This window comes from Babylonia areolata, chromosome 6 (assembly GCF_041734735.1).
Source record: "Babylonia areolata isolate BAREFJ2019XMU chromosome 6, ASM4173473v1, whole genome shotgun sequence".
Classification (NCBI taxonomy): Eukaryota; Metazoa; Mollusca; class Gastropoda; order Neogastropoda; family Buccinidae; genus Babylonia; species Babylonia areolata.
This window is the reverse complement of record NC_134881.1, coordinates 48699404-48726072: the sequence shown is the minus strand read 5'-3', so window position 1 is coordinate 48726072 and position 26669 is coordinate 48699404. Positions and strand designations below refer to the sequence as shown.

Below are 26669 nucleotides of genomic sequence, written 5' to 3'. Positions count from 1 at the left end.
ACCAAGAGAATATTTACAGAACTGGAGACTTATTTCATTGCTAAACGTCGCTTATAAGATAGGATCAGCATGCATAGCTAATAGAATCAAGAAAGTTCTACCAAAGTTAATACATGAAGATCAGACAGGTTTTATTCCAGGTAGATATATTGGTGATAACATTAGAGTCTTGTATGACATTATGCATTATTTAGAAATTGAATATCGTCCAGGCTTGTTAGTATCAATAGATTTCGAAAAAGCATTCGACTCATGAAATTGGTCATATATGAACACTGTATTAAAAAAAGTCTATGGATTTGGTTTAGATTTATGTAAATGGATTCATACCTTTTACAAGGATATAAAATCATATGTCATTGTGAACAGTAAAGTATCCAAAGGCGTGAAAATAGAAAGAGGATGCCGCCAGGGAGATCCAATCTCACCCTGTCTGTTTGTATTATGCTCAGAAATCCTGCTTTGCAAGATTAGGGAAGATGATGAAACTAAAGGCATAAATTTATTAGATACCATCTTTAAAATTAGTCAGTTTGCTGATGATACGACATTCACATTAGAAGGAGATAAAGAATTGTATGAAAAGTTGTTTGAAACACTAGAGGGATTTGAAGAATTTTAAGGGCTAAAAATTAACTATGATAAAACATTGAATGTCTGGTTAGGAAGAATGAAGAACTCAAAATACTGGTATCTACTAGAAAAGAAAATGAAATGGAACCCCCCAAAATATAAACTTTTAGGCATTTGGTTCACAGAAGATCTATGAAAAATAACTGAAGTGAATACAAGAGACAAATTGATAGAAGGTAAGAAGCTTTTCAAGATTTGGTCAAAACGTATATGTACACCCCATGGTAGAATTGCTATTTTAAAATCACTTATACTTTCAAAACTCATTTACTTGTGGATTCTTCTTCCCAATCCCCCTGACAAAGAGATAAATCAACTGCAGAAACTGTGCTATGAATTTATATGGGATGATAAAACAGATAAGATTAAAAGAATATATACAGTACATAATGTTGGAAATGGATATTTGGGTATTCTGAACATACAAAAGTACATAGAGGCTCTAAAAATATCATGGATTAGGAAACTACACACAGGAACAGCAAAGTGGAAAAAAAAAACTCTTAGTCAAATCCCCAGAAATCAACTCCCTGGATCTGTACGGACCAAGAAAATTTGCAAACGTTGAATGTACTAGATTCTGGAAAGATGTATATTGGGCATATGAGAACATTACAAAACATGTTAGGTTAAAAGAAACACAAGAGGCACTCGTAGAATCACTTTTTCATAACGACAAATTTAAAGTCGGTAATAAGACAGTTTATTTAAAAAACTGGACAAGTAAAGGTATTTTTCTGGTTAGAGATATTGTAAATGAAAATGGGTGCTTCCTTAGTCATAAAGATTTCACAGAAAAATATGATGTTAAAGTCAGTTATTTACTGTATATGGGATTTATACGTTCCATTAAAAGTTACTTAAGCACAAACAATATTGCGATCACAGACAAAACTTGCAATAAAGAACCAAAAGCACTGCAGATAATAGCTAATGTTAAGAAAGGATTTAAAATATATTATGATATATTACTTAACCAATTTTTCTATACAATATGAATTCTTTCATCAAGTGGGAGCACAAACTAGATATTGCAATAAATTGGGATACCACCATGAAACAAGTGAAAAACATAAAGGAAGTAAGACTGAAATGGTTTCACATTAGAATATGTCATGGTATATTGGTTACAAACAAAATACTCAAAATAATGGGAATAACATACAGTGACATGTGCGATTTCTGTAAAAATGAAATAGACACAATTCAATACTACTTATGGCACTGAAATCGTTTTTACCAAACTTCTCGGAAAATTCTTTTGAATGTATTTTTGACAATTTCAAGATGTTATCTGCTATTGCTGAAGGTTTGCTGCATAGTCCAATTGGACATTTGTTATAATTGTTACAGTTGTTTGATGTTAGCGTTTCCTTCCATATTGTGCCTATGTCTCCCCTTTTAATGTCTTTATTTTTCCAATGCTCTGTATCTTCCCCCCCCCCCCACACCCCCCCCCACACACATATATGCGCACACAGACATACAAACACATCATTCATCACCCTCTGCCCAATACCGTTCCCACCTCCACGCTTGTTGTTTTTCATAGTAGGAGGAATTTGTTGCGAACTTTTTAGTACCATGGTGATATCAATTTTGTTGTATGGGTGTGAAATTTGGGGACATGAAAATGTAGATATTTTGAAGTTGCTATTAAAAGTTTTTAAAACATTTATTCCATTTGAATAGAAATACTATGACTCATATGATTTATGGGGAGACAGGCATTTATCCTGTCTCAGTGCTAGTGAAGACAAGAATGGTCAGGTTTTGGACTGATATCATGCCATCTACAACAGAGAAACATTCTTGCATATTATATGGTATTTTGTTTGAGCTATATAAAGAAGGGATTTTTACATCCCCATGGTTAAATTGTATAAGAAATATTCTGACAGAAGCTGGATTTGATTCTGACTGGGATTCACAATCATTTTTTTAACAAAAATAGTTTGTGTTTCAATATCAAGCAGGAATTGCAAAATAATTATATTCAAATATGGGAAAATGCCATGAAAAATAGAAATAAATGTTTGTTTTAGAAACTTTAAGACTTCTTTTGAAGAGAGAAGTGTATTTCCAATCATCCTGATTGTTACATCTCATCGTTAATGCAGTTCAGGTGTAGTAGTCACAAATTACCCTTTGAGACTGGTAGACATCACTGTGGTGTGTCCATCGAGATCGATGATGACCATCGTTGTCATCCAGCTGGGGGATGGGGGGAGGGTGGTGGTGGGGTGGGGGGGAGGATGCTCATGAATCTATCTGTGAATGCGCAAATGGCTGAATAGTCCAATCTGTGCACGAAATGTTCGCTGACAGTTGGGGCAGACAAAGACAGGCATACCATTGTCAGGGAGCTTGTTTGCCCGTGACTTTCTGGCCTGCCTCTTCTGAACAGCTGCAGCAGTCCTGTTGGCCTCGCACAACTTGGCGCCTTTGTGCACAGCAGCGCGCCATTTGTCACGGTCCACTGCAGATTCCTCCCAGGAGTCAGGGTTGATATCAAACGCTTTCAGAGAGACTTTCAGAGTATCTCTGAAACGCTTCTTCTGACCTCCGTGTGATCTCTTCCCTTGTTGCAGCTCGCCATAGAAGAGCCTTTTGGGCAGCCGATGGTCTGGCATGTGCGCCACGTGTCCAGCCCAGCGAAGCTGGGACTTCATCAGGATGGTGAAGATGCTGGGAAGGGTGGCTTTTGCGAGCACCTCTGTGTCTGGGGTCCTGTCTTGCCACTTGATGTTCAGTAGCTTCCTGAGGCATGTTGTGTGGAAGTGGTTCAGCTTCTTGGCATGTCGTTGGTACACTGTCCAAGTTTCGCAGGCGTACAGTAGTGTGGGGAGAACTACTGCTCTGTAGACCTTTAGCTTGGTCTCAAGACTAATGCCTCTTCTGTTCCAGACATTTGCATTGAGTCTACCAAAAGTTGCGCTTGCTCTTGCAATCCTGACGTTCACTTCATCGTCGATTGTCACATTTCGTGACAGTGTGCTGCCAAGGTATGTGAACCGCTCCACCGCACTGAGTCTCTGACCGTTGACTGTGATGTTGGGCTCAATGTAGGGTTTCCCTGGGGCTGGCTGATGGAGAACTTCAGTTTTCCTCATGCTGATGGTAAGGCCGAAGTTCCTGCTGGCAGTGGCAAACTTGTTGACGCTGAGTTGCATGTCAGCTTCAGATCCAGCGTTGAGGGCACAATCATCAGCAAACAAAAAGTCTCTGATGATGTCTGTCATGACCTTCGTTTTTGCTTGAAGCCTTCTGAGGTTAAACAGCTTGCCATCTGTTCGGTACTTTAGGCCGATTCCAACATCGCCATCTCTGAAGGCATCAGTAAGCATTGCAGAGAACATGAGGCTGAACAGCGTTGGAGCCAGGACGCAGCCTTGCTTGACACCATTTGTGACAGCAAAAGGAGCAGATGTTTCGCCATTGTCCTGGACTCGAGCCTGCATGCCTTCATGGAATTGGCTGACCAAGGAAATAAATTTCCGAGGGCATCCGTACTTCGCCATGATCTTCCACAGTCCCTCTCTACTCACGGTGTCGAAGGTCTTAGTGAGGTCGACATAGGTGGAGAACAGATCAGCATTTTGCTCCTGACATTTCTCTTGCAGCTGCCTTGCAGCAAACACCATGTCGGTGGTTCCGTGCTCTTTCCGGAATCCACATTGGCTCTCAGGCAAATGACCTTGGTCAAGGTGTGCTGTGAGGCGGTTTAGTAGGATCCTGGCAAGTATCTTGCCTGCGATGGAGAGTAAGGAAATGCCCCGATGGTTATCACAGGCTTGCCGGTTCCCCTTTCGCTTGTACAAGTGAATGATAGATGCATCTTTGAAATCCTGGGGGATCGTCTCTTCTTTCCACATGAGTGAGTACAGCTGATGGAGCTTCTCAGTCAGCACAGTGCCTCCATCCTTGTAGACCTCTGATGGTATGGAGTCTGAGCCGGGTGCTTTGCCACTGGATAGCAGACGGATTGCTTTCTAGGTCTCAAGAGGTGTTGGCGGATCGTCCAGTGCTTCGTTGATGGGGACTTGTGGGAGACGGTCTATGGCTTCATCATTTATGAAGGAAGGGCGATTTAAGACACTGTTGAAGTGCTCAGCCCAGCGTTTGAGAATTTTCTCCTTCTCGGTGATCAAGGTATTCCCATCTGCACTGAGGAGGGGGGATGATCCTGAGGATGTGGGGCCGTAGACTTCTTTTAAGGCATCATAGAAACTCTTCATATCGTGCCTGTCAGCATATCCCTGGATCTCATCAGCTTTGTCACTCAGCCACTTATCCTGCATCTGGCGTAACTTTTGCTGAACAGTCCTGCGGATGCCATCGTATGCATCCTTTTTTTGATGTGAACTTTGGGTTGCTCAGGTAGGCTTGATGCAGACAGCGTTTCTCATCCAGAAGCTGCTTGATTTCATCACAGTTTTCATCAAACCAGTCTTGGTGCTTTCTGGTCATGGGTCCCAGGGTCTCTGAAGCTGTACTATAGATCAGCTCACGCAGGGTCCTCCAGTCAGACTCCACATTCTGGTTGTCCAAAGAGGCGGATTCCAGACGATCTTCCAGCAGCTCCACAAAGGACTGTTTGATGGTGATGTTTTTCAGCTTAGCGATGTTAAGCCGTTTTGGAGCCTTCTGGCCTTGGGGGCGTCTCTTGGGCTGGATTCGAATATTCAGCTTCGAGACTACAAGGCGATGGTCTGTCCAACGCTCGGCGCCGCACATGGTCTTTGTTACACGTACATCTTGCCTATCCCTTTTCCTGACAATGACATAATCGATGAGATGCCAATGCTTTGAGCGAGGGTTCATCCATGACGTCCTGTTACGGGTAGGAAGGCAGAAAACTGTGTTGATTATCAGCAGTTTGTGCTCTGCACAGGTCTGAAGCAAAAGCAATCCATTTGGGTTGCAGTGGCCCACACCGTGCTTTCCAATCACTCCATCCCAGGAGATGTAGTCAGAGCCAACTCTAGCATTGAAGTCCCCAAGAATGATGACCTTGTCTGCTTTAGGGATAGCAGCAATGACAGAGTGAAGGTCCTCGTAGAACTTCGCCTTCACTTCATCCGGGTTGGTCATGGTTGGGGCGTAGGCACTAACAATGGTGAGGTGCTTCTGGCCAGATGCCAGTGAGAGTTTCATGGTCATAAGCCTATCGTTGACTCCCTTTGGGATTCCAGCTAGCTTGCTGACAAGTGCTGTTTTTACTGCAAAACCAACGCCAGCCTCACGTCGCTCTTCGCTTCCTCGTCCACTCCAGAAGAAGGTGTAACCAGATCCCTGTTCACAGAGCTCGCCTTCGCCTGCAAGCCGAGTCTCACTCAAGGCTGCGATGTCAATGTTGTATCTGGCGAGTTCGGATGCAACTAGTGCCGTTCTCCTTTGGGGTCTGTCCGCATTATCTCTGTCCAGGAGAGTCCTTATGTTCCAAGCACCAATGGTGAGAGGAACGATCCTTGTTTTTTTCTTTTCTTTCTTGTTTCGACCGCTGATGTAGGGTCCCCGCCAGCCGCGGTATGCTGGCCAGGGTGATATGGAGCAGGCAATTTTTAGGGCACCTTTTCTAGCCCCTCCCTCATGCCAGGGAGGTGAGCAGTGCATTCCTAAAGAGGGCTGCTCAGACGCTCAGACGGCTGCCGAGCTCCATCGCTGCTCCTGTCGACGAAGAACGACCCTGTGGCCTGAGCCGCCTGCATGCAGGTCTGCGGCTGCGACTGCCAGTGTACCCACACCTGTCGTTTCGTCGCTCGCCTGTCGCCACAGGACTTGGGGGTGATGAGATGATGAAGGATGAAAGGTCATTTTGGATGACTGATGACTTGCGCGATGAGTTTGTTTAAAGTGAAGAGGAGTTGCGCAACGTCGACCTCACTCTCTCGTCCGGGTCCACCAATTTCCAGTGGCAAGACTAAGTCGAGACGACTGGAGGATGAGCACGGATGCAGTGGATGACCAAGATATCCTTTCGGTGTCTCATCTTGCTCTCTGCACTCCACAGTGCGTTGCTGTAACCGCCTTCCTCTCCGTTGAACCGATAGGTTTCTTCTGCAGATTCTGCCGGATCCAGACTTCGCATGCATGGGTAGACACACCCCGGGGGCCAACTGCGTGTGGCATGCACACAGCACGGTGGAGCTAGATGGCCGTCGGTGGCCCTCCTGAGCCAACGCCCTTTTATGGATCTCCATAAGGGTGTCTAGCCACCCGCCTCACCAGTCCCGGAAGGGAGCGGTGGGAGTGCCGGTTTAGTCGCCGGCAACCCGACCCTGAACAGGTTGTACTGGATTACAGGTTACCAGTAGCAGATCTAATGACCTGACCTGACATCACTATATTTCACGTGAATTGCATATCTGTTGTTACTGTGATATGGATGTGCTTGGGGGATGAATTTCATTTCATAAAAAATGTCCCAAATTTGCAGATCTTCGTAATGAGTTCATCCCAAAGATTGAAAGAAATATTTTGAAACGCCTCTAAAGACTATAAGCGCTTAATCATTCCTTTGGCCAAGGCTCTCCACGCCATCTTGTCAGGTTTACGCTCTGTCTCATCTTACGCTTTTTTCGGCTATTCAGCGTATCCTTTTGGCCTTATTTTGTTGCATGCGGCTTGTGTTTATTGTATTCTTACATTCTGTGTACTCGATTCGACTCGGCACCCTCGATTCGTTCGATTTTTTCTGCCTCTAAGTCGATCCTGTCTTTCCTTTCTCTGTTGGGGGTCGGATTTTCGCTGCGTGCCTAAGCGCGGGTTCCATGCCTCGTGTGCCATACCACGAAGGCAGGGGATCATGATGCTGGGATTGAGACTCGGTAAGAGACTCTCCCAGGCCCGGAGCTCATGATTCCTCCCGATACGGACCGTGGCGATGCGTTGTTAGACGCTGATCGCGGAGGCGACTTTCGTACCAGTAAAACGGTCATGAAGGGGACCGGGGGGAAAGAGGTACGAGCGTCGCCTCCCGAGGTGTCCCAGCGCGAGGCAGGGAGAAGGGTGAATGGCAAGTCATCTCCGTGCTGTGGGGACTCGCAGCTAGGCGCGGACTCCCAAGGGGAGTCCGCACCCGGCCATTACCCGGGTCCCCACTCGGAGACGGCCCTCACGTGCCCCATTGTTGTTCCCCCTCCTCCCTTCTCTGTCGACCTCCCTCCCCCACCTCCTTTTGGGGGGTGAGAAAAATTTGGTTCCGGGGGGGAATCTCTACTTTGCCCACCCTGGGCCAAGCCACCCCAGTCTCCCCACGGGAGGGGATTCGGGGCGCGTGGCAACCTGCTCTGCAGGTCTTCCCGCTATCCGGCCGGTCTCCCCTGCTGGGGGAGGCCCGTGCATGTCAGGCGGTTCCGGGCAGTCAGCCCGCTCGTCTTCGGGTGGGACTGACACCCAAGTCGGACCTGACCTCCCTCCGACTTGGCCAGGTTGTTCCCTTCATGGAGGTCAACGCACCAGTGACCAGTGACCCTGGGGCGCACCTAGGGTGCACACTGGGTTGCCGGGAGCACCAAGGGCCAGCCCCTTGTCCGCTCCCCACCGGACCCAACCCAGCACATCTCACAGGGTGACACACACAGCCCCGACAAGTGGGATCGACTTCTTGTCGGTCAGGTCGAGCTCCTCGACCAATATTGCCACTGTGTCCACAAATCGGGCCTCTGTCAACCCACAGGTGACCTCCACGGTCACAACGGCCTCCTTGTCAGGACCGACGGCTGCTCAGGGGCCCTACTCGGCCCGGCGGAGCCGGCAGTCCCCACCTGCCCAGCCCTCGGTCCTACAGTGAGATGAGTGGGTGTTTGTCCCCACACAGCACTCGTGGGTCACTCTTGCATCCAGGGACGCCCTCTCTGAAAAGGTGTGGCACCCACCATCCCAAGCATGGTTGGACCTACGGTCCACACGCTCCCCACCCGCTTCAGGTGTCAAGGATATAACAGTGGCGGCCATGGTCCTGGCTCGGGATCGTCCCAGCTCATCCCGCTGGGCTGACCACAGCTCACAGGACGCCCCAGTGGGTACATTCACTTGGGATGGCACCCAGCAGGGGATGGACTGCGAACAAGAGTGGGAGCCCCTGTCTTAGGATGAGGACGAACAAGCAGATGAGCACTCTTCGCCCACATCCCAGGGGGGACAGATGGAGCCCGGGCCTCCCTAGGGACCAGCCTGAACCAAACTCTGACTTTGCCGAGCTCGAACTGACCCTCCCCAATAGGGTCACGTATGCCGAATCAGTCCCTCAGGCTACTTTGTTACCCTTGACCCTCCTTACGCCATGTGACTCTAACTCCAGAACCACAAGGCAACTCAGAGTGCCAGAAATGGTGCAGGTATGGCTTAATAAGCCAGCCCGCACTGTCAGGGGTGCTGCTTCCATCCCTCCTCCAGGCAGGGAGTCCCTCTCTGCCCCGGGCGCCTTTTCCCCGGGAAAGTTTCTTAAAGATTCCTCCAAGGGAGGGGTGTGGTCCTGGTACACACAGGACCACCCTGCCTACAGCGGAGCAGAACCCTCCGCACAGGACAGGATGTTGGTCTCACAGCGCACCACCTTCCCCACTTCAGCTAACCTATCCTTTAAAACGTTAGCAGAGTGGGACAAATTGGCCTGCCGTTGCCCCCTCGAGGTTTCCACGGCGTTCACCTTCGACACGTTCCTTCACAGGGCCAATGAGCTGTGGGAACAGTGTCCGGTTAATCAGGACAAGGGGTCTCCTTCCTCTGTCCCGCCGGGCCTCTTCACCGACCAGAGGTTACACGCTTTTGGCAATAGGGTAGCATCTGGTCTCACGGCAGCTGCAGACACAGCTACCAGCCTTCACTTCAATACTGTGCTAGCGCGGCGTGATGCCATTTTCAGCCTCTCTAACATTCCTGTGGAGGAGAGGGCTGCCCTGCGGTCCATCCCAGCACAGCAGCACTCCCTCTTCGGCCAGTTCCCGCCCCATTTTGTCAGCCACAGGGCAGAGACAAACAGGGAGGTGGCCTCATATTTGGCCCACACCTCTCATGGGCTCCAGGGTTCTGTGCCATTGAAGAGACCGGCCACCAGGGCCCCTCCATATACCACGCCGCCTGTCAAGGCAGCGTGTGCTGAATCAGTGGCAGAGGAATAAACCACCTTATGTCCGTCCAAGCCGACCGGCCATGCCCAAGGCCAGAAGGCAGCACCCCCAATGACTGGGCCCCGATTCAGCACCGCCAGTCGTTCAGCCCCTCCAAGTAGGAAACTTGTCCCGGCATGCACATCAGTGGTGTGCTCTGGGACTCAACGACGGGATTATGTCGGTGCTAGAGTCTGGGTACATGCTGTCTTGGGTGGAGGACCTCCCCCCTCTAAGATCCACTCCTCCTCCTTAGGTGCCCAGCTCGACGGAGCAGGAGAGCGTCCTAGAAAAAGAGATATCGCACCCACTCCTCATGGGGCTATATCTCAACTCTCGGACCCGGGCCCCGGTTTTTACGGCTGGTTGTTGGTGATTCCAAAGGTCTCGGGAGGGTGGAGACCAGTTTTGGACTTGTCCCCCCTCAACAAATTCCTCCCCAAAATCAAATTCAAGAGGGACACACAGGCACAGATTCGGGAGACCATCCAACAAGGTGATTGGCCTACCTCTATCGATCTGGAAGATGCTTATTTTCATATACTCATCCATTCGGCATCCCGTCGGTACCTGAGGTTCGTGTGGAGGGACAAGGGGTTCCAGTTCCCGGCCCTCCCATTTGGTCTGTCCCTTGCCCCTTTCCTGTCTACCAAGGTGCTGCGGGAATTGGTGTCCATCGTCCGCTCGGAATCCATTTGTCTCTGTGTGTACCTGGACGACTTGCTTATCCTGGCCCAGTCACAGGCCCTGTGCCTGAGTCATACGGCCAGACTTCTAGACCTTTGCTCCCAACTGGGCTTCCTCATGGACCAGCAGATATGCGATCTGTCCCCACGTCAGTCCTTCGACTTCTTAGGGATGAGATTCGACACGCGGTCTATGATAGTCTCTCTGGCGCCAGATCACTGGGACCGTCTGGCAGGCCTCCTCAGCCACTGGCGCCACTCCTCCCAAGATACAGCGCAGACACTTCCTTCCCTCTTGGGCATGATGGAGTCCACGGCACCTCTCATTCCCCTGGACAGGGTTCTCAAGCGCCCTCTCCAGAGGGCACTGAGGTTACGCCGGTCCCGGAACACTCAGCCATGGGATACCCAGATATGTCTGGGCGAGTGGTTCCTCGAGGTGACATCAGAGTGGTTAATCACCCCCCTTCGGACACAGGGGGTGCCCTTAGCCCCACCTACTCTTCAGGTGGCACTCTTCACAGACGCCTCCTCCCTGGGCTGGGGAGCCCACATGGACTCACTCTATGCAGCAGGGACTTGGTCCCCGGAGGAGCGCCTATGCCACATCAATGTTCTGGAACTGGAGGCAGTTCGCAGGACTCTCCTGCACTTCATGGGGGAGGCCACTGGCAAGACCATCCGCTTGTTCACGGACAAGACGACGGTCGCATGTTATGTGAACAAATGGGGGGAGCGCACTCAGCAGACCTCTCCATGCGGACTGAGGCTCTCCTCCGTTGGTGCCACAGCAAGGGCATTGCACTTTCAGCGAGACACTGAGCAGGAAAAACCAACTTCTTGGCAGATGCTCTTAGCAGGTCCAAGAGTGTCATACGCACAGAGTGCACCCTGGACAAGGACAGCCTTCAGGGGGTGTGGGAACAGTGGTTTCGGCTGATGGTGGACCTTGTTCAACAAGAGACTTCCCACTTCCGTCTCTTCGGTTGCCGACCCAGAAGCGTGGGCAGTGGATGCTCTCTCTCTAGATTGGAGCAGTCTGATTGCCTCCGCGTTTCCTCCCTTTCCAATTCTGTCCAAGGTGATACGGAAAGACAGATTGGAACACCCGCAGCTGATCCTCATTGCGCCGAAATGGCCAGCCCAGACCTGGTTTCCGGACCTTCAGTCCCTGACACATGTTCCCACCCCTGGAACTTGAAACCAAATCTCATCTGCTGAGGCAGCCTCGCTCAGGCACTCCGCATTCCAATCCTCAACTGCTCCACCAGCACGCATGGCTGCTGTGCGGTCGGAACTGTCAGCATCACCATTGAAGCCCTCGACCCCTCAGTCGGCCTCTGTGTCGGCTGCGCTGACCCAGGGGTGTGCCTCCTCTGACCTCCTCTCCATAGTCACCAGAGCAAGGAGGCAGGGAACGGAGACTTTCTATGACTTACGCTGGAAGAAATGGTTGCGGTGGTGTACAGCTCAGGGCATTACCCCTACGAACCTTACGAGCATGCAGCTGGCCAACTTTCTGGCTCTCTGCTCCTCGGTTCTCATCCTGTCTGCTAGTTCTGTACGAGAGTACAGGTCTGCCTTCTGTACCACAATGCAAACAGCTAGGTGGTTCCGCCTTTGAAGCGGATTGCCTGCTCAGAGAGGTGGCTAGGGGTGCCCCTCTGAAGGAAGCTAGAGACCCCAGAAGAGTGCCCCTCTGGGACTTGTTCCTGGTGCTGGATTTCATTCAAAAACAGCCCTTCCTACCATTGGGCACTATTCCTTTTGACATCCTCACCCTCAAGACCACTTTCCTTCTGTGGCTGGCCACAGGCAGTCGTAGAAGTGAGCTGCATGGGCTTAGTGGAATGCCACAAGATCTGGCCTTCCACAGAGATGGTTCCATCACTATTCGTTTCCTTCCAGAGTTTCTGGCTAAGAACCAAGACCCTGAGGTTCCTTCCCCCTCTCTGAGGGTCAGACCTTTGTCTGATATTCTTGCCCAAGATGATGAGGATAGGCACCTGCCCTGTTCGGTGTCTCAAATATTATTGGGATAGGTCTCGCCATAGGCGTTCTTCTCAGAGGTGTCTGCTCATCTCCCTCAATGAGAATTACAAGAAAGACATCGCTGCAGGCACCATTTCCCGCCAGGTTTCCCCAAGTCATTCGTAGAGCCTACTCTCATGCACACAGGGATATCAGCTGTCTTCATCCCAGAGCACACGAAGTGCGGGCCATAGCTACTTCGGCTGCTTTCCAGCACTCAGTGCCAACGCAGCATGTCTTGGAGGCAGCCTTCTGAGAATCCCTTCATCAACTTCTACCTCAGGAATTTCCGTATGACCAGGGCTGACGGTTCCAAGGGGATTTCCTTTGTCGCGGCTAACACTGCCGTCTCAGTTACAAGGGCTCCCCATATGAACCAGTAGGCGTTGCCCTCCTCCATTTGCTTTAAATTCTGCATCAGTTTGACATGGTACAGTATATGACACCAAAAGGAGGAGTTTGTATTATACTCCATGTTTGGTGTTACATATACTTACCATGTCAAACTCGAATGCCCGCCCGTCCGTCCCCGCGTCTCCGCCGTGGTTCTCATGGGGCATTTTTGTTCATGGCCACGGAATGATTAAGCGCTTATAGTTTTTAGAGGCGTTTGATTGGCTGAGAGCGGGTGGGCCCGTCTTTTCACTGTTAGCCGCGCGAAATTTGGCCAAGCAGAGCAAACCAATAGGCCTAGTTTGCATCAGTTTGACATGGTAAGTATATGTAACACCAAACATGGAGTATAATACAAACTCCTCCTTTTGAATCCAAAATCAGTTTCAGTTTTTGCAATTTGTTGAAAGCAGGGAGGAGAGTGTGTTTGAAAGTGGGGAAATGCATCAAAAAGGGAAAGTTTACATGATGATATTACCGCAGTTTTTCTGTTTTTGTCACAAATTTCGTTGTTTTATTTGTTGTTTGCATTTCAGTTTTTGGTGTATAATACCAGTGTTGTTACTTTATATCCGCTATACCCCAACAGGGGTCAAAGGATTAAATATTCTTAATTCTTTTGTGTGTGTGTGTGTGTGTGTGTACAGTGTCATGTCATGAAATTACTGAAATTTTTATGTAAACTGTGTAATTGGCATTATATATTAGTGGAGTTGTTAGCCCATGATTTCTTGCAATCCCACGATTTCTTTCACTTTGAGAGAAATCGTGAGGAGTGCCCCCACAATTTTTCTCAAAGTGAGAGAAATCGTGGGATTGTGAGAAAGTGTAGTTGTCCTACATTTTCTCTCAATGTAGTCCAGGAAAAAAAAGAAATCCCTAGAAAAAAATTGCAAAAGAAATAGATTGTAATGTAACCAGTAGAAATGTACACAACATTTAATTCAACAAAAAGGGGCCAGAATATAGGAATCGAGAGGTACATATTTGGTTGAAATGTGAGATACATATTTGTTTGAAGTACGGACTTTATTTTCTTCTGCACCCGCTTACGTTCAGTTGCTTACACTGGTCTGTGTAGATCTGGAGAAAATGGCAACATTGTGCGATGTGCTGGAGGTGATGGCAACGTCATTTTTCTTTTCAGTGAATTTAAACATGTTTTAGATAATTTACATGAAAATAACATCATCTTAACAGCGTTAAACCTCAAATAGAGGAATCAGTTTGTCACACTGAAAATGTAACTATAGATATTAGTTATAGATGTCAATATTCACACTCGGTTTGGCCCTGTGGTAAGTCTTTGTGCTTCTGACTTTAACATATGGGATTCAAACCCACTGTACTTTTTTTTCACGTTTATAATGTTTACTATGGAACACATTTTCACAATAATCCTCTCCTTGTTCTTCTAATTTTCTATAATTGATTTTGTGTCACACTTTTTTTTCCAGTAATGCTTTTTGGGGTTTAAGCCTATAAGTGTCACACATCTCAAAGAAACTACCTGTGATCCATGGCTTTGATTTCTGTCAGCTTATCCCAAGTGATGACGGAAACAGCAACAGATATCTTAGGGATAAGAAGTCATGTCAAATATGCTCTCATTCAATATACTTCTTTGGTCACGAGGGGTATTTTAGTGAGATTTAGAATAGAGAAAAGTAGGTGTCAGTCTTGTCAGTCCTGCTATTGTCAAGTACGACACATCAGTTCCATTTGGAAATGTCTGTCCACCAACGCAACTTCTAGACTTGTCGTTTCTCTCATTCTCTCTTGCCTTGACTACTGTAACTCTCTATTGTCTGGTTTGCCTGCTTCATCCATTCAGTCCCTTCAGCGCATACAAACCTCTGCTGCCCGACTCGTCTTCAGAAAGAAATGATCTGAACACATCACTCCTTTTGCATCATCTCCATTGGCTCCCTGTCTCACACAGAATAAAGTACAAGATCAGCACTCTATGTTATAAATGTATTCACAAATCTTCCCCTTCCTATCACTGTGGCTGCCTTCACCTCTACACCCCATCTTGCTCTCTGTAATCGGCTTTGGGTCCACTGTTTGTGCATACCTAGATTCAAGCACTCTACTGTCGGCTGCCCTTCTTTGTCTGTCTCTGGACCTTTCATTTGGAATGAACTTCCTCTTCCACTTTGTCAGGTCTCCCCACTCAGTTCTTTGAAGTCTGGCGTAAAAACCCACCTCTTTCCAAGATAGCCTCCCTCCCCTGCCTTTTCTTTGTCTTGAGTTTCTCAAGTTAAGATAAGATAAGATAAGATAAGAATAACTTTATTATCTCCACCTGGAGAAATTTGGTCAGGTGCATTATCACAACATAGACAAGTAAACAACATGGGGACCATAACTGTAAAAGCCAACAACAGCCCCAACAAATATTACGAAGATACAAATGTAAAAAATATCACATACATCGTTTCATACATACATCCACACACTGCAGGTAATAACTAGTATTCTTAATGTAAAAACAGAAAGAATTAAGAAACATTATTTGAATATAATTATAAACATAGCCTACTATACTGCACATTGATTATAATAGACAGATAAGATAAGAATAAAGATGAATTGCGGAAAACCAACCAGATAATCAGCACACACCCGCACCGCACCCCCCCCCCCACCCCACCCCACACACGCAGATAACTTGATCAAACAAGAGTAATAAACATATGTTCTCAAATAAAAGCATTTCACATATTCGCTTTTAAAAACATTGCAATTTAGAGTTATGTATGCGTGGAAATGACTGGTGTGAAAAAGCTTTAATTTGTCTCTGCACGAAATTCAGCGCTGTATAGACACTTATTATTATTATTGAATTTGTATTTTTTGTTGTTGTTATCACAACAGATTTCTCTATGTGAAATTTGGGCTGTTTGTGTTGCTACACTGCAGCGCCACCCATGTTTTTGTATTTTTTCCTGTGTGCAATTTTATTTGTTTTTCCTATCGAAGTGGAGTTTTCTACAGAATTTTGCCAGGAACAACCCTCTTGTTGCCGTTGGTTTTTTTATGTGCGCTAAGTGCATGCTGCACACGGGACCTTGGTTTATTGTCTCATCCGAATGATTAGTGTCCAGACCACCACTCAAGGTCTAGTGGAGGAGAAAATATCGGTGGCTGAGCCATGATTCGAACCAGTGCACTCAGATTTTCTCGCTTCCTAGGCGGATGCGTTACCTCTAGGCCATCACTCCACAGAACTCAAGGTTGGAAAGGATGCAGCTGGCTGAGGTGATGCATGACATGGGCATGGCTCTGCACTGGCCCCCTAAAAAGGTTCAGCAGAGCAAACATACTGGCCATTGCTTGCTGTCTTTGACAATTAGTGTACTGTATAAAACATGGAGTATTAAAAGAATTTCTATTTTTTGCTGTATTTAGTTCCACCAAACTTTCATCATATGAATATTGTCTTTCTTCATATCTTTCTTTCATTTTTTCTGTTTTGCTTTGTATCAGTCTTTCTCTTTCATAGCCCCTGATTTATTTCACATTTTCTTTCTTCTTTTTGACTCACTTGTGTAAACAATGTGAGCAAATGTAATAACCCAGTGTTGTCTATGTGTATGTGTGTGCGTGTGTGTGTGTTTGTGTCCTTGGTAAACTTTATCAAATTCATTTTCTATGGAAACACTTTCCACTCATACCAATGAAAAGTTGTAATTCTTCCACATAAAGCCATATTTCGAGATCATGAACGGTTTATTTCACTGAGGTTCCGAATCCAGAAAACATATTGGGCTCTTCCCAGTTAGTTTCCTGAACTTTTGTTTCGGTTTAAAGACGGCATGGCATCATTTTTCTTGTTCCCAATTAACCCCTAGGCTGCCTATATAACGAGATAACTCATCATGGCAAGCATGTACGCTTCGCTGCCACAGTGACAAGATAACTCGTCATCAAAATATTCTGACTTTTCCCTGCTTTGTGTTCAGTTCGTTGACAAAAATGCTGGTAGCTTTAGCTTGGGGAATCTTTCTGGATTCTATTCATAGCTAGAAACCCCATCTACGTCATGAGGCAGTCCTTTATTTGAACGTTTTGGTTGAGTTACTGTCCCAGTGTTTGCCTGGCTCCTCTCCTCGCTCGCTCAACGAAATGTCGGACTGACACCGTGCTCAAGACAGGCGATTGTAGCGAACTAAATCAACCAAGATTGCTTTCTTTAGCTGATGCTCAGAAAGAATTGAAGCGTAAATTCGAAGAAGACAGTAATGAACATTTATAGGATGATTTGATAGAAAATAAAGGGAGCAATCAAGAGAGTGGCCAAGATACGACTATCAGTGAGTGATGCCGGCTGTGCAAACCTTAGCAGACAACAGAAAGTGACTGAATTATTAGCAGGACACAGTGTGAGCGATTTTCTTGGCACTCAGCCAACGTGGTCTGATGAGAACTGGATAAAGTGACCGTGTGAGAGGGGTGAAGAGGAGGGGGATGGAGACTGGCCTCTCATCCACATTATCACTTGGAGAAGTCAAAATGCATTGTGTATCTGTCTCTTTTTAATTTTTTTTTTTTTATTGTGGTTGTATGATTTTGTATATGCAGATATCCATTTGTCCAGAAAATATGATATTTTAGTGCAAATTACCAGACTAATGTTTGTAATGAACAAGTTCAAAATGTGACAAAAAACAAAACACTGATTTCAAAACAACAGCATGTCACTAAAGATATATAAAATGGGAAAACATCATGTGTTTTGTGTTCTTTATTCATTTACCTTTCAGAAAATATGTACTTTTATGGGTCTTTCTCCAATAACAAAGAGCACAGAATTTTTTGAAAATGTATGCCCGTTTTTTGTGAAAAAACCCTGGCAAATAGATTTCACTTAAATCTTATTTTCCTGGCAGCGAAAGGGTTAAAAGAAAAAAAACCCCAACAAATTCTGGACAGAACACTTAGAATGACACTAACTGTGCCATTGGTGTGTTTACTGCATATGAATGTTTTAAAGTGGATACTGATTTAACTATAATGAACCTAAAAAAAGAAAAAATTGAATTGATGGCACCCCTCAATTAGAGCTTTCACAGTTTGGGCAGGCTCAGCATACGCTGGTCCATACAGATCTAGATAAAATGGCAGCATGTTGCAAAGTGCCTGAGGCAGTGGCAGCTTCTTATTTACTGTGAACGTAAACAAAAATTCATAAATAATCAAGATTTATCAAAATAACATGATTTAAATGGTGTTATCACTTTGAATAGAGTAACTGATTTATTGTGCTAAAAAAAAAACCCATCATAACTTAAAATGCTGATTTTGGATAACAGTTGTCAGATGTGCTTTGGTCTTGTGATGAATCTGGTTTCCGAGCATAATTTTCATGTTTCAATACCAATGCAACACCCTTTTTTTTAGCTGCATGATATTTACAGAACACATTTTCTCTTCTTCTCATGATTCCCTTATTGAATGAGTGCGTATCACAAGTGACTTCAGTTAAGGCCTTGTCTCTCTTGTTTATTGTTTTTTAAATTCTTACTTCCATTCTCTTTCTTCTCTTCTTTTAAAAAAAAAAAAAAATTAATTTTTTTTTTATCTGTCACTCTTGTTAAAAAAAGCAAGCAAACAAACAAAAACTGTTGCATGAATGAAAAGTCATCAGTTACAAATGAGTAATAGCTGGGAAAAATCCTCATTAAAGTGTGTCCAGATATGTGTGTATGTGCATGTGTGAAGAGATGAAAAAGCATATATAGATGGTACAGCGAATGATAAGTAAAAAATAATTTTTTGGTAAGAAGATACAGCACTTGCATGCCTGTAAAAATGATAAAGGTTTATCACAGTGTTCAGAGTTGCAAGTAAATGGTCTTATGTGACTGGGGCAGGACTTTGACGGCACTCTGTCGGTGAAGTCCACAGCACGGGATGATTCACCAGGGCCAGGCAAGGTGTCACCACTGGACAGGATGGAGGAGGAGCGCAAAAAGAAGGCAGACATGTTGGCTGCTGCTGCTGACAAGTGGGTTCCTGTTTTCTGCCATTGTCTGCCTTTCCTCTTTTTTGTGTGTAGGTTTTTGTTTATCTGACAACCAGATACCCAGAATCTTTAGCTTCAAAGGATTCCGGTTTATCTGCTAATGTGGCATAAAACTTTCCTTGGAGTTTTGTTTACTTCCCATCCACACTACAGTTGTCTTCCCTGTGTTCAAAAACAGCCCAGATTTCTTACCAATGTTAGTTACACTTACAGTGTTCAAAGCTTCTTCAAATGAAATCCTATCCTTATCTAAGACTGATTCTGTTTTGTCAGTAAACTGTGAGATTTTGTGCTTATTTCATTTATTACAACTCCTTTTTATTGTAATACTTTGGGGTGTCATGGTTCCTACAATTCCTACATTCATCAGAAACAAATATGGGGAGATTTGATCTCATTGCCTACTTGCTGTATTTACCTGAAACCATGTAGACATAACAGCATTTACATAAGCTGCTGATTTTATATCATTCTAAAATGTAAATACCCACTGACATATGCCTGGTCCAAAACCAAAAGCGTGCAATACTTCAAACGTAAATGACCAGAGTCTAGACATAAAAGCAATCCTGGCAGATTATGTTTATTCAAGTGTGTTATTAAAGTGAATATGAAATGAATGTTATTTTCTATAAACCTGTTGTCCTGAAACCTGTCTGATTTTCATTTGTAGGGATGTCTATTCGGTTTGCAATGCATACTGAACCAATTTTAGAAAGTACATTCAAATGATATATTGGTTTCCAGTTTTTACTAATTTTGTTTCTTTCCTGTCAGCTTTAGGCAAGCAGATTATTGTTCTTTCTTTCTGTGTGGTGGACAGCCTGCTAAATCCTTTATTTAAAGATCTGACTATGAAGTTTCGCAGTTGACCCTCAAAAGCCTAAAAAGATTTGACAGTAAATTCTTCTGTGCCTGGACTCATTATTTTTCATTTTTTTTCCAAGCCTTGCTCGCTTCGTCTATGGAGATTTCGCCCTCAAGTGAATTACCTTTTTCTTGGTTAAACTTTAGCAAATCATTAACTGTTTCTGATAGTTCATAATATTGTACTTCCCCGTTCCCATATAGATTTATATATACATATATTTTTTTTACCTCATTTACAATGTCATCTGTTTCATTAATTTTTGTTCCATCACTCAAAGTGAGTTTGCTCATGTGTTCACAAATAAAGTTTCTTTTTTCATGTCCACAAAAATATTTATTCATTTTTTCCCATTCCATTTTCTGTGCTGACAGAAGTAAGACATTCTTTGTCTTTACCAGTTTCTTATTTTCTTCTTCTGTCAAGATACTTATATTTTCTAATCTCCCAGTGTTGAGTACTAAGTGCTTGCTTTTATCTTCTGATCTCTCAATGTTGAGTTCTTACTGCTTTTCCATTTTCTTATTTGTACTCATTTTTTGCAGTTGCAAAGTGTATAGTTTTTCCTCTAATTTTAATTAACATTCCATCGAAGAAAAGTTGTCTGATATTCTTAGTTGAATGTCAGCTTTATTTGGATCTGACAGTTTCAGTTTCAGTTTCACTTTCTCAAGGAGGCGTCACTGCGTTCGGACAAATCCATACACGCTACACCACATCTGTTGAGCAGATGCCTGACCAGCAGCATAACCCAATGCGCTTAGTCAGGCCTTGAGTGCATGCTTACATATTTGTGTACCTATGAAAGTAGATTTCATTTTACGTAATTTCGCCAGAGGACAACACTCTCGTTGCCATGGGTTCTTTTTCAGTGCGCCAAGTGCGTGCTGCACACGGGACCTCGGTTTATCGTCTCATCCGAAAGACTAGACGCTCAGTTTGATTTTCCAGTCAAACTTAGGAGAAAGGGCGAGAGCGGGATTCGAACCCACACCCTCACGGACTCTCTGTATTGGCAGCTGAGCGTCTTAACCATTCTGCCACCTTCCTTGGATGTGACAATTGTTCTTTATTGTTTGGAGTAGCAGCATATTCTTCTGTGGCTTCTTATATAATTGTATTGATTTTATGCTAATACTTTTTATCTTGTAAAAGGGAGCAATTGAATTTCCACAAAGAATGTTGCTTTTTTGTCTTTTTAAAAAGACAGTCAGTGTTATTATTGACTGTGTGTTCTATAACTAGGCTTAATGTCTTTATACATGATTTTGCCAGAGACATTTCTTCATTGCTGTCATCTTTTATGTACACTACATTTACACCTTCCATAGAACATCAGTTTTTATGTATATTTTAATATATAAAGAATTTAGATTGGATATTTAAACACTGATATGATTGATCAGGCGTGCAGAACAAGACAAGCAATACAAAGATGAAGAGCAGCGAATCCAAACAGCCAACGACCGAGCACTGCAGGAGATGCAACATAAGATGGAGAGAGAACTAGAAAATGCCAAGTTGGAATTGTTGGAGGTTTGTGGCTAACTATACCACATTTTGCTGACTATAAGATGACACTTTTTTCCCCTCTACTTTGATCCATGTACCTTTTTTCTTTTTTCCCTTTTCTTAAAGACTCACAAAATGGCCTATGTAAAAAGAGGTGTGTCTTCAGCTATTCCTTTCAGGTTCTGACTGGAAAATGACAGCTCCACATTGATTTTTCATCACAGAAATAGATATACCAGCAGGCCACAAACACAGCTAAAACTTTGCATGGGTAGATTTTTATTTTTCTGTAACATCTGAATAAACAAGAGGCAAGGCCTTCAAGACTCACTTGTAATATGAGTTTTGTCCAGTAAAGGAATCCTGAGAAGAAAAAAAAAGTTAAAATGTGTTCTGTACTATATGATGATTAGCTTGGGAGAAAAAAAAGAAAAAGAAAAAAGGCCTGCGAGCAGGGTTGAACCGTGCATGTTCAGTTCAGAAGCAAGTATACTTATTCAAAGCGCTTTGGCACATCTGACGTCATATGACCAAATTTAATATTTATAGCTATGTAAAGGAGATGTTGCCATTGCATCAGGCACGCTGCAAATGTTGTGTTTTCTTCAGATCTGCACATGCCAGTCTAGAAAAGGCTGACAGAAACTGATATGGTCGCTTCAGTTTTCCCTGTATGTTCATTCTTGTTAATTCAGTATCCACTTTACAATATTCATATGCAGTGAATGTGTGTGTTCTTTCCAGATTTTGCATTTCTTTTCTTTTAATTGCAAACAAGAAAAACGATGTCATACTGTCTTCTGACCAAAAATAGTCCATGTTCCGGCAAATTGGAAGCGTGATTATGCTCTTTTTTTTATCCAGAACTAAACGAAATAAACCGTTACTGATCTGGAAATAACGGCTTAATTCGGAAGACTTACTGGAATTTACTGGAATTATTGGTATGACTGTGAAGATTTTTTTCCTGCCATGTTTATTCCAAATTTGTTATTGGCAGACAAAGTATTTCCAGAGAAAATGAATTTGTTAAAGTTTTCCACACACACACACACACACACATACACACGCACACACAACCGAACACCAGGTAATAACATAGTCACTTTGTTTACCCAAGTGAGTAAAAAAGACGACTAGAAAATCTCTGAGCTTAGCGAGTTTCAGAAAATATTTCAGTGTTGGCCTTCTTAGAATTTGAAATTTGTGCTGTCAGTCAAATGAACGAAGGCAGACCAATCCAGACCATATATGCTTTATGCTGGTTCTGAGTCTAGCAGCTGTAGTCAGTCTGAAGTAAACACACTGACAACGAAAGTAACCCTGCGGGCCAGGTAATGAGGTATCTGGCTGTTAATGATTGGAATTCCACTTTTGCCTGTGCGAGAAAGAGTGAGAGGGAGTGAGTGAGTGTATGTGTGTGTGTTTGTGTATGTGATAGGGACAGACAGACGGAGAACATGTATTTAAGTTATTAAAAAAAACAAAATGGAGTATTCATCATTTGAAATGGAGAAATCAGCTCAAGATCATCAGTAGAAAAAAAGAAAAGAAAATATGTCACATCTCATGACAAATCAAGGTGTGCATGCCTTACCTCCCCTTGTTTACTACTCTGATTTAGCCTGAGAGCGGTGTAGGTTTCGCTGAAAGCATGTGTTTGTTGTGCCACGGCATTTAGGTTGTCACTGAACTAAGACCAGCTCCTCTTCTCAGTTTGTCAGTTCTGTTCAGGGTTGTTTGCCTGATTTGGCACTTGCATGTAAGCACACAAAATACGCCGATGTGCAAACACACAATTAACGCCCACCCACAAGTACACTGACTACAAGAAGAGGAGAGGAAAAAAACACAATAGAAACACAAGGGTGTGGGAGGAGACAGACAAACAGAAAGATGACTGAACTTCGTCACATCCATAGGCCACTTTGAAAAGGTAGGCTTTTAGATTTGTTTTGAGTTGGTGAGGGCTGAGTGGTTTTATGTATGTGCAGGTGATGTGCACACTCACTCATACACACATGCATGTGGGTATGCCCAAGTAGCTGTATGTAGGAGTCAAATGGATACTTAAGTCATCAGTCTTTTATGACTGTCCTCATTACCATTCGCATCATAACCATCATGATCAGCAACAGCTTCTTTATTGTCAGTGGAAGTGGAAGATTTTTTATAATTACTGTTCAGCGTATTTTAGCCATTAAAATGATATTCATATGAACACTCCAGTGTGTATGTAATCCTAACTGATAAGATCTGGGTTAATAAAAGAAAAAAAACATACCCAGAACACTTACTTGTCCACCGAAAACAGAGTATGGCTGCCTACATGGTGGGTTAAAAACGGTCATACACGTAAAAGTCCACTCATGTACATATGAGTGAATGTGGGAGTTGCAGCCCATAAGAACAAAAACAACACTTACTAGTATACTTTTAGTTCTGAGGTCTGTCAAAGTTATACAGACATCCCCTGAAAAAAAGTTGTCTTTACCATATGATTCATTCTGTAATTTTATTTTCCCACACACACACACACACAAAAAGAAATATAGCTGGAAACTGGTTTCACACAGGCAACACTTCCAGCAAATGAAATTGAAAAGAAATCAGATAAAATCAAATAAATCAAAGCATGTTTTCACCAGGTAGGGCTTAAAAAACACCAGGCAAGGACGCTCAGAAAACATTGACAGCATTTGCTTTATCACTACATTTAAACTTTTAATTACACATACTTAACCGTGACCCAACTAGTGCAGACTCCGGCAGGGGTCTGACATTCCTATCCTGTGCAAACTACTATCCGCCTATACGGAGAAAACGAAAGTACTATGGCTGATAACCTCCCGGAAGTAGGTAACCTCCCCTTTGTCCCCCTGGCTAGCGCCCTCTTTTTCCGGCAGCCATCATGACTCCTGTTCCTGTGCTCTCCATACGGCTAAGTTTTTTCGTTTTTTCTGTCTGTCTGTAGACTTTCTGGCGTTCTGTCTGTCTGTAGACTTTCTGGCGTTTGTTGTCAAATTATGTCTCCAACCAGGTCACATAATTATGTAGCTCGATTGGGCGATCGCGCTAAAATTAAGGCGCGATCGCAATCGATTCGCTGACACTCTGGGCCCTCTACTCCTGGCCCTCTCAACAACGCCAACCCGCCGCCTCCTCCAATTCCTCCGCTCCCTCCGGTCGACTCCAGACTTCCACCACCTCCTACACCTCTGGTGACTTCTAGAGGTTTGTTGCCACACACTCAGGTCAGTGTTGCCTTTAATGTCATTTTTATCTATCCGCGAACACACTCGACACGATCCGCGTTTTCTCGGCCCTGCCAGTCGGCAGTGTGTACGAGTCGACCTCCTCTATCTCTTTACTCATACCCACAGTTGCACCAAAAAAAAACAAAGAAAAAAAAGGGAGCTTGTTTTGGATCCGCACGTTAGACTGGGCCCTATGTGCGATGCGTCCGTGGTGGCGGCCGTGACATCGGATCACGCGACCCCCCACGCGGCATGCCTCGACCGTCTCGGATCCAATGGCGACTGTAGGGATGCCCTCCCCTGGTGTAGGGAGGAAGGTGGACCACTAGGGGACTCGCTCGCCCATACGCGTGCACCCCCCTCCTTGTCCGGAGCACCCGATCCAAGGGAGGCACCCCCTGCTTCGGCACGCTTGCCGGTGACCACCGCAGTTATTTCCCTTGCACCGGCACTGCTCCTCGCTTACAGTGCGGGTGCGTGCACGGTCCCACCAAGCTATGCGGTGATGACCCCATCTGCCACACCGCCGATTGCTGCTGTTTCCCATCCACTAATGGCGTCTCAGCAGGCTGCTCAACCAAACAGAACTGCCTCATTCACACCTGAATGTATGCTCCTTCACATTTCAGTAGTGGCTGGTCCTTGGGGACCCACACACACTCCCTTGCCACCCACAGGGCTCTTGGTGCATGGAGGGACAAGGCAACCCAACTCATTTGCCTACAACAATCACCCACAGGGCTAGAGATGCCCTAACCTGGTACAAGGAGGGATGAGGCAGTCTATCTTAGAGGTGCCACTCTGGACACACATGCCCTTCATTCTTTCCAAGTTTTAGTGGGCCCAAAAACTGCCCACTGGGCACAAGACAATCACCCTAAGTCCATCTCTCTCCACTCCTCACTAGTAGCAGAAGGCCTGGGTAATCACTGTTTTCCTCTACGATTGGGAGAATGGCATATTGACGAGGACGGATGCGTCTCACAAAGCACAACGAACCGTCCATTAGCCACAGGGGTGTACCTTTCTGCCCACTTATACCGACACGGCAGATGCTGCATTCAAGCACATTAGTTCGCCCCTTCACCTTGCTTGAACAGAGATCCAGAATCGATGTATCAAGCAATTGGCGTTCGAAAGCACTTTCTGCACTTGGTCTTCCCTGCCCGATCCTTTCAGCCTCAACACACAACCACTGTTGTGGTTACAGGTGGGCTTTTTTTTTTTTTTTTTTTTTTTTTTCCCGGACTTTCTTGGGTCGACCACCGTTTTATTTTGTACATGAATTCATTATAACAATTCAGAGTAGATGGAAAAGAAAGGGGAAAAAAACAAAGAAAGAAAAAAAAAATGAATACAGTGTACATTAACAATAACATCGTCATCATAAGTCATTATACTTATAATATATTGTTCTATTAATTTGGTCAAGGTGGACACATTTTCATCATGTGTAACAGTGCAGTTTTATAACATATAATAGCATCAGCATAGAGTTATGGACACTTTGCTTCGCTAACGTAATGTGAAAAGAACACAACCCACACATAGGATATCTTATGTATGAACACATTTCCTCTAGTTTTCTATACGTGACTATATAAAACACCCATTACACAGTCGTGTTAAACATTATTACTGCAGACACATAAGTGCACATGAATACACACATGCATATATTATTTACATACTCGCATACTTACACATTCACGTACATCTGTTCAAGTTTTTTTTAAAATTATATATATATATATATATATATATATATATATATATATATCATTGAGCCTTCATTATTATTGTGCATTTTGATCTTTCATACTATTTTGTTATGGGTTACTGTTTTATAAGAAGTTTTATATATGGACACCATTTTCTCATAAATACAGCACTTAACATTTCCGTTGAATGCATATATCTTTCTACTTTATAACTATTTCTTAAATCATTCAAAAAGTGCTCTATACATGGTTTAATCTTATTTATTCTGCATTTATAAACAAAATATTTTGCAACAAGAATAATATAGTTGAAAATTTCATCTATTTTTGTAATTTCATCATTTCCAAATAGAACTAATTCTATGTTTAACTTAACGTTTGAGCAAGTATCACATCTTTCTTTTAAGACGTTCTCTAATTCCTT

General features: G+C 44.3%; 2 protein-coding genes across 2 annotated transcripts in view; both read left to right on the top strand.

The window, feature by feature from the left end:
• LOC143283111 (uncharacterized) overlaps nucleotides 1-26669 on the top strand; it is a 109422-nt gene that overhangs the window by 72660 nt on the left and 10093 nt on the right. Inside the window, exons 11-12 of the mRNA XM_076589224.1 lie at nucleotides 18736-18869; nucleotides 21162-21291. Coding sequence (XP_076445339.1) covers nucleotides 18736-18869; nucleotides 21162-21291 — 264 coding nt within the window. The remainder of the gene's footprint in view (nucleotides 1-18735; nucleotides 18870-21161; nucleotides 21292-26669) is intronic.
• Nucleotides 7480-12147, top strand: LOC143283426 (uncharacterized). Its single transcript, XM_076589662.1, has 2 exons — nucleotides 7480-7931; nucleotides 12037-12147. Exon 1 carries the CDS (start codon nucleotides 7492-7494, stop codon nucleotides 7822-7824), a length of 333 nt encoding a protein of 110 aa, XP_076445777.1. The 5' UTR covers nucleotides 7480-7491; the 3' UTR covers nucleotides 7825-7931; nucleotides 12037-12147.

What these genes read in the sequence shown, in the direction of transcription:
- LOC143283426 (XM_076589662.1), top strand. Translation starts at nt 7,492, where the DNA reads ATGATTCCTCCCGATACGGACCGTGGCGATGCGTTGTTAGACGCTGAT.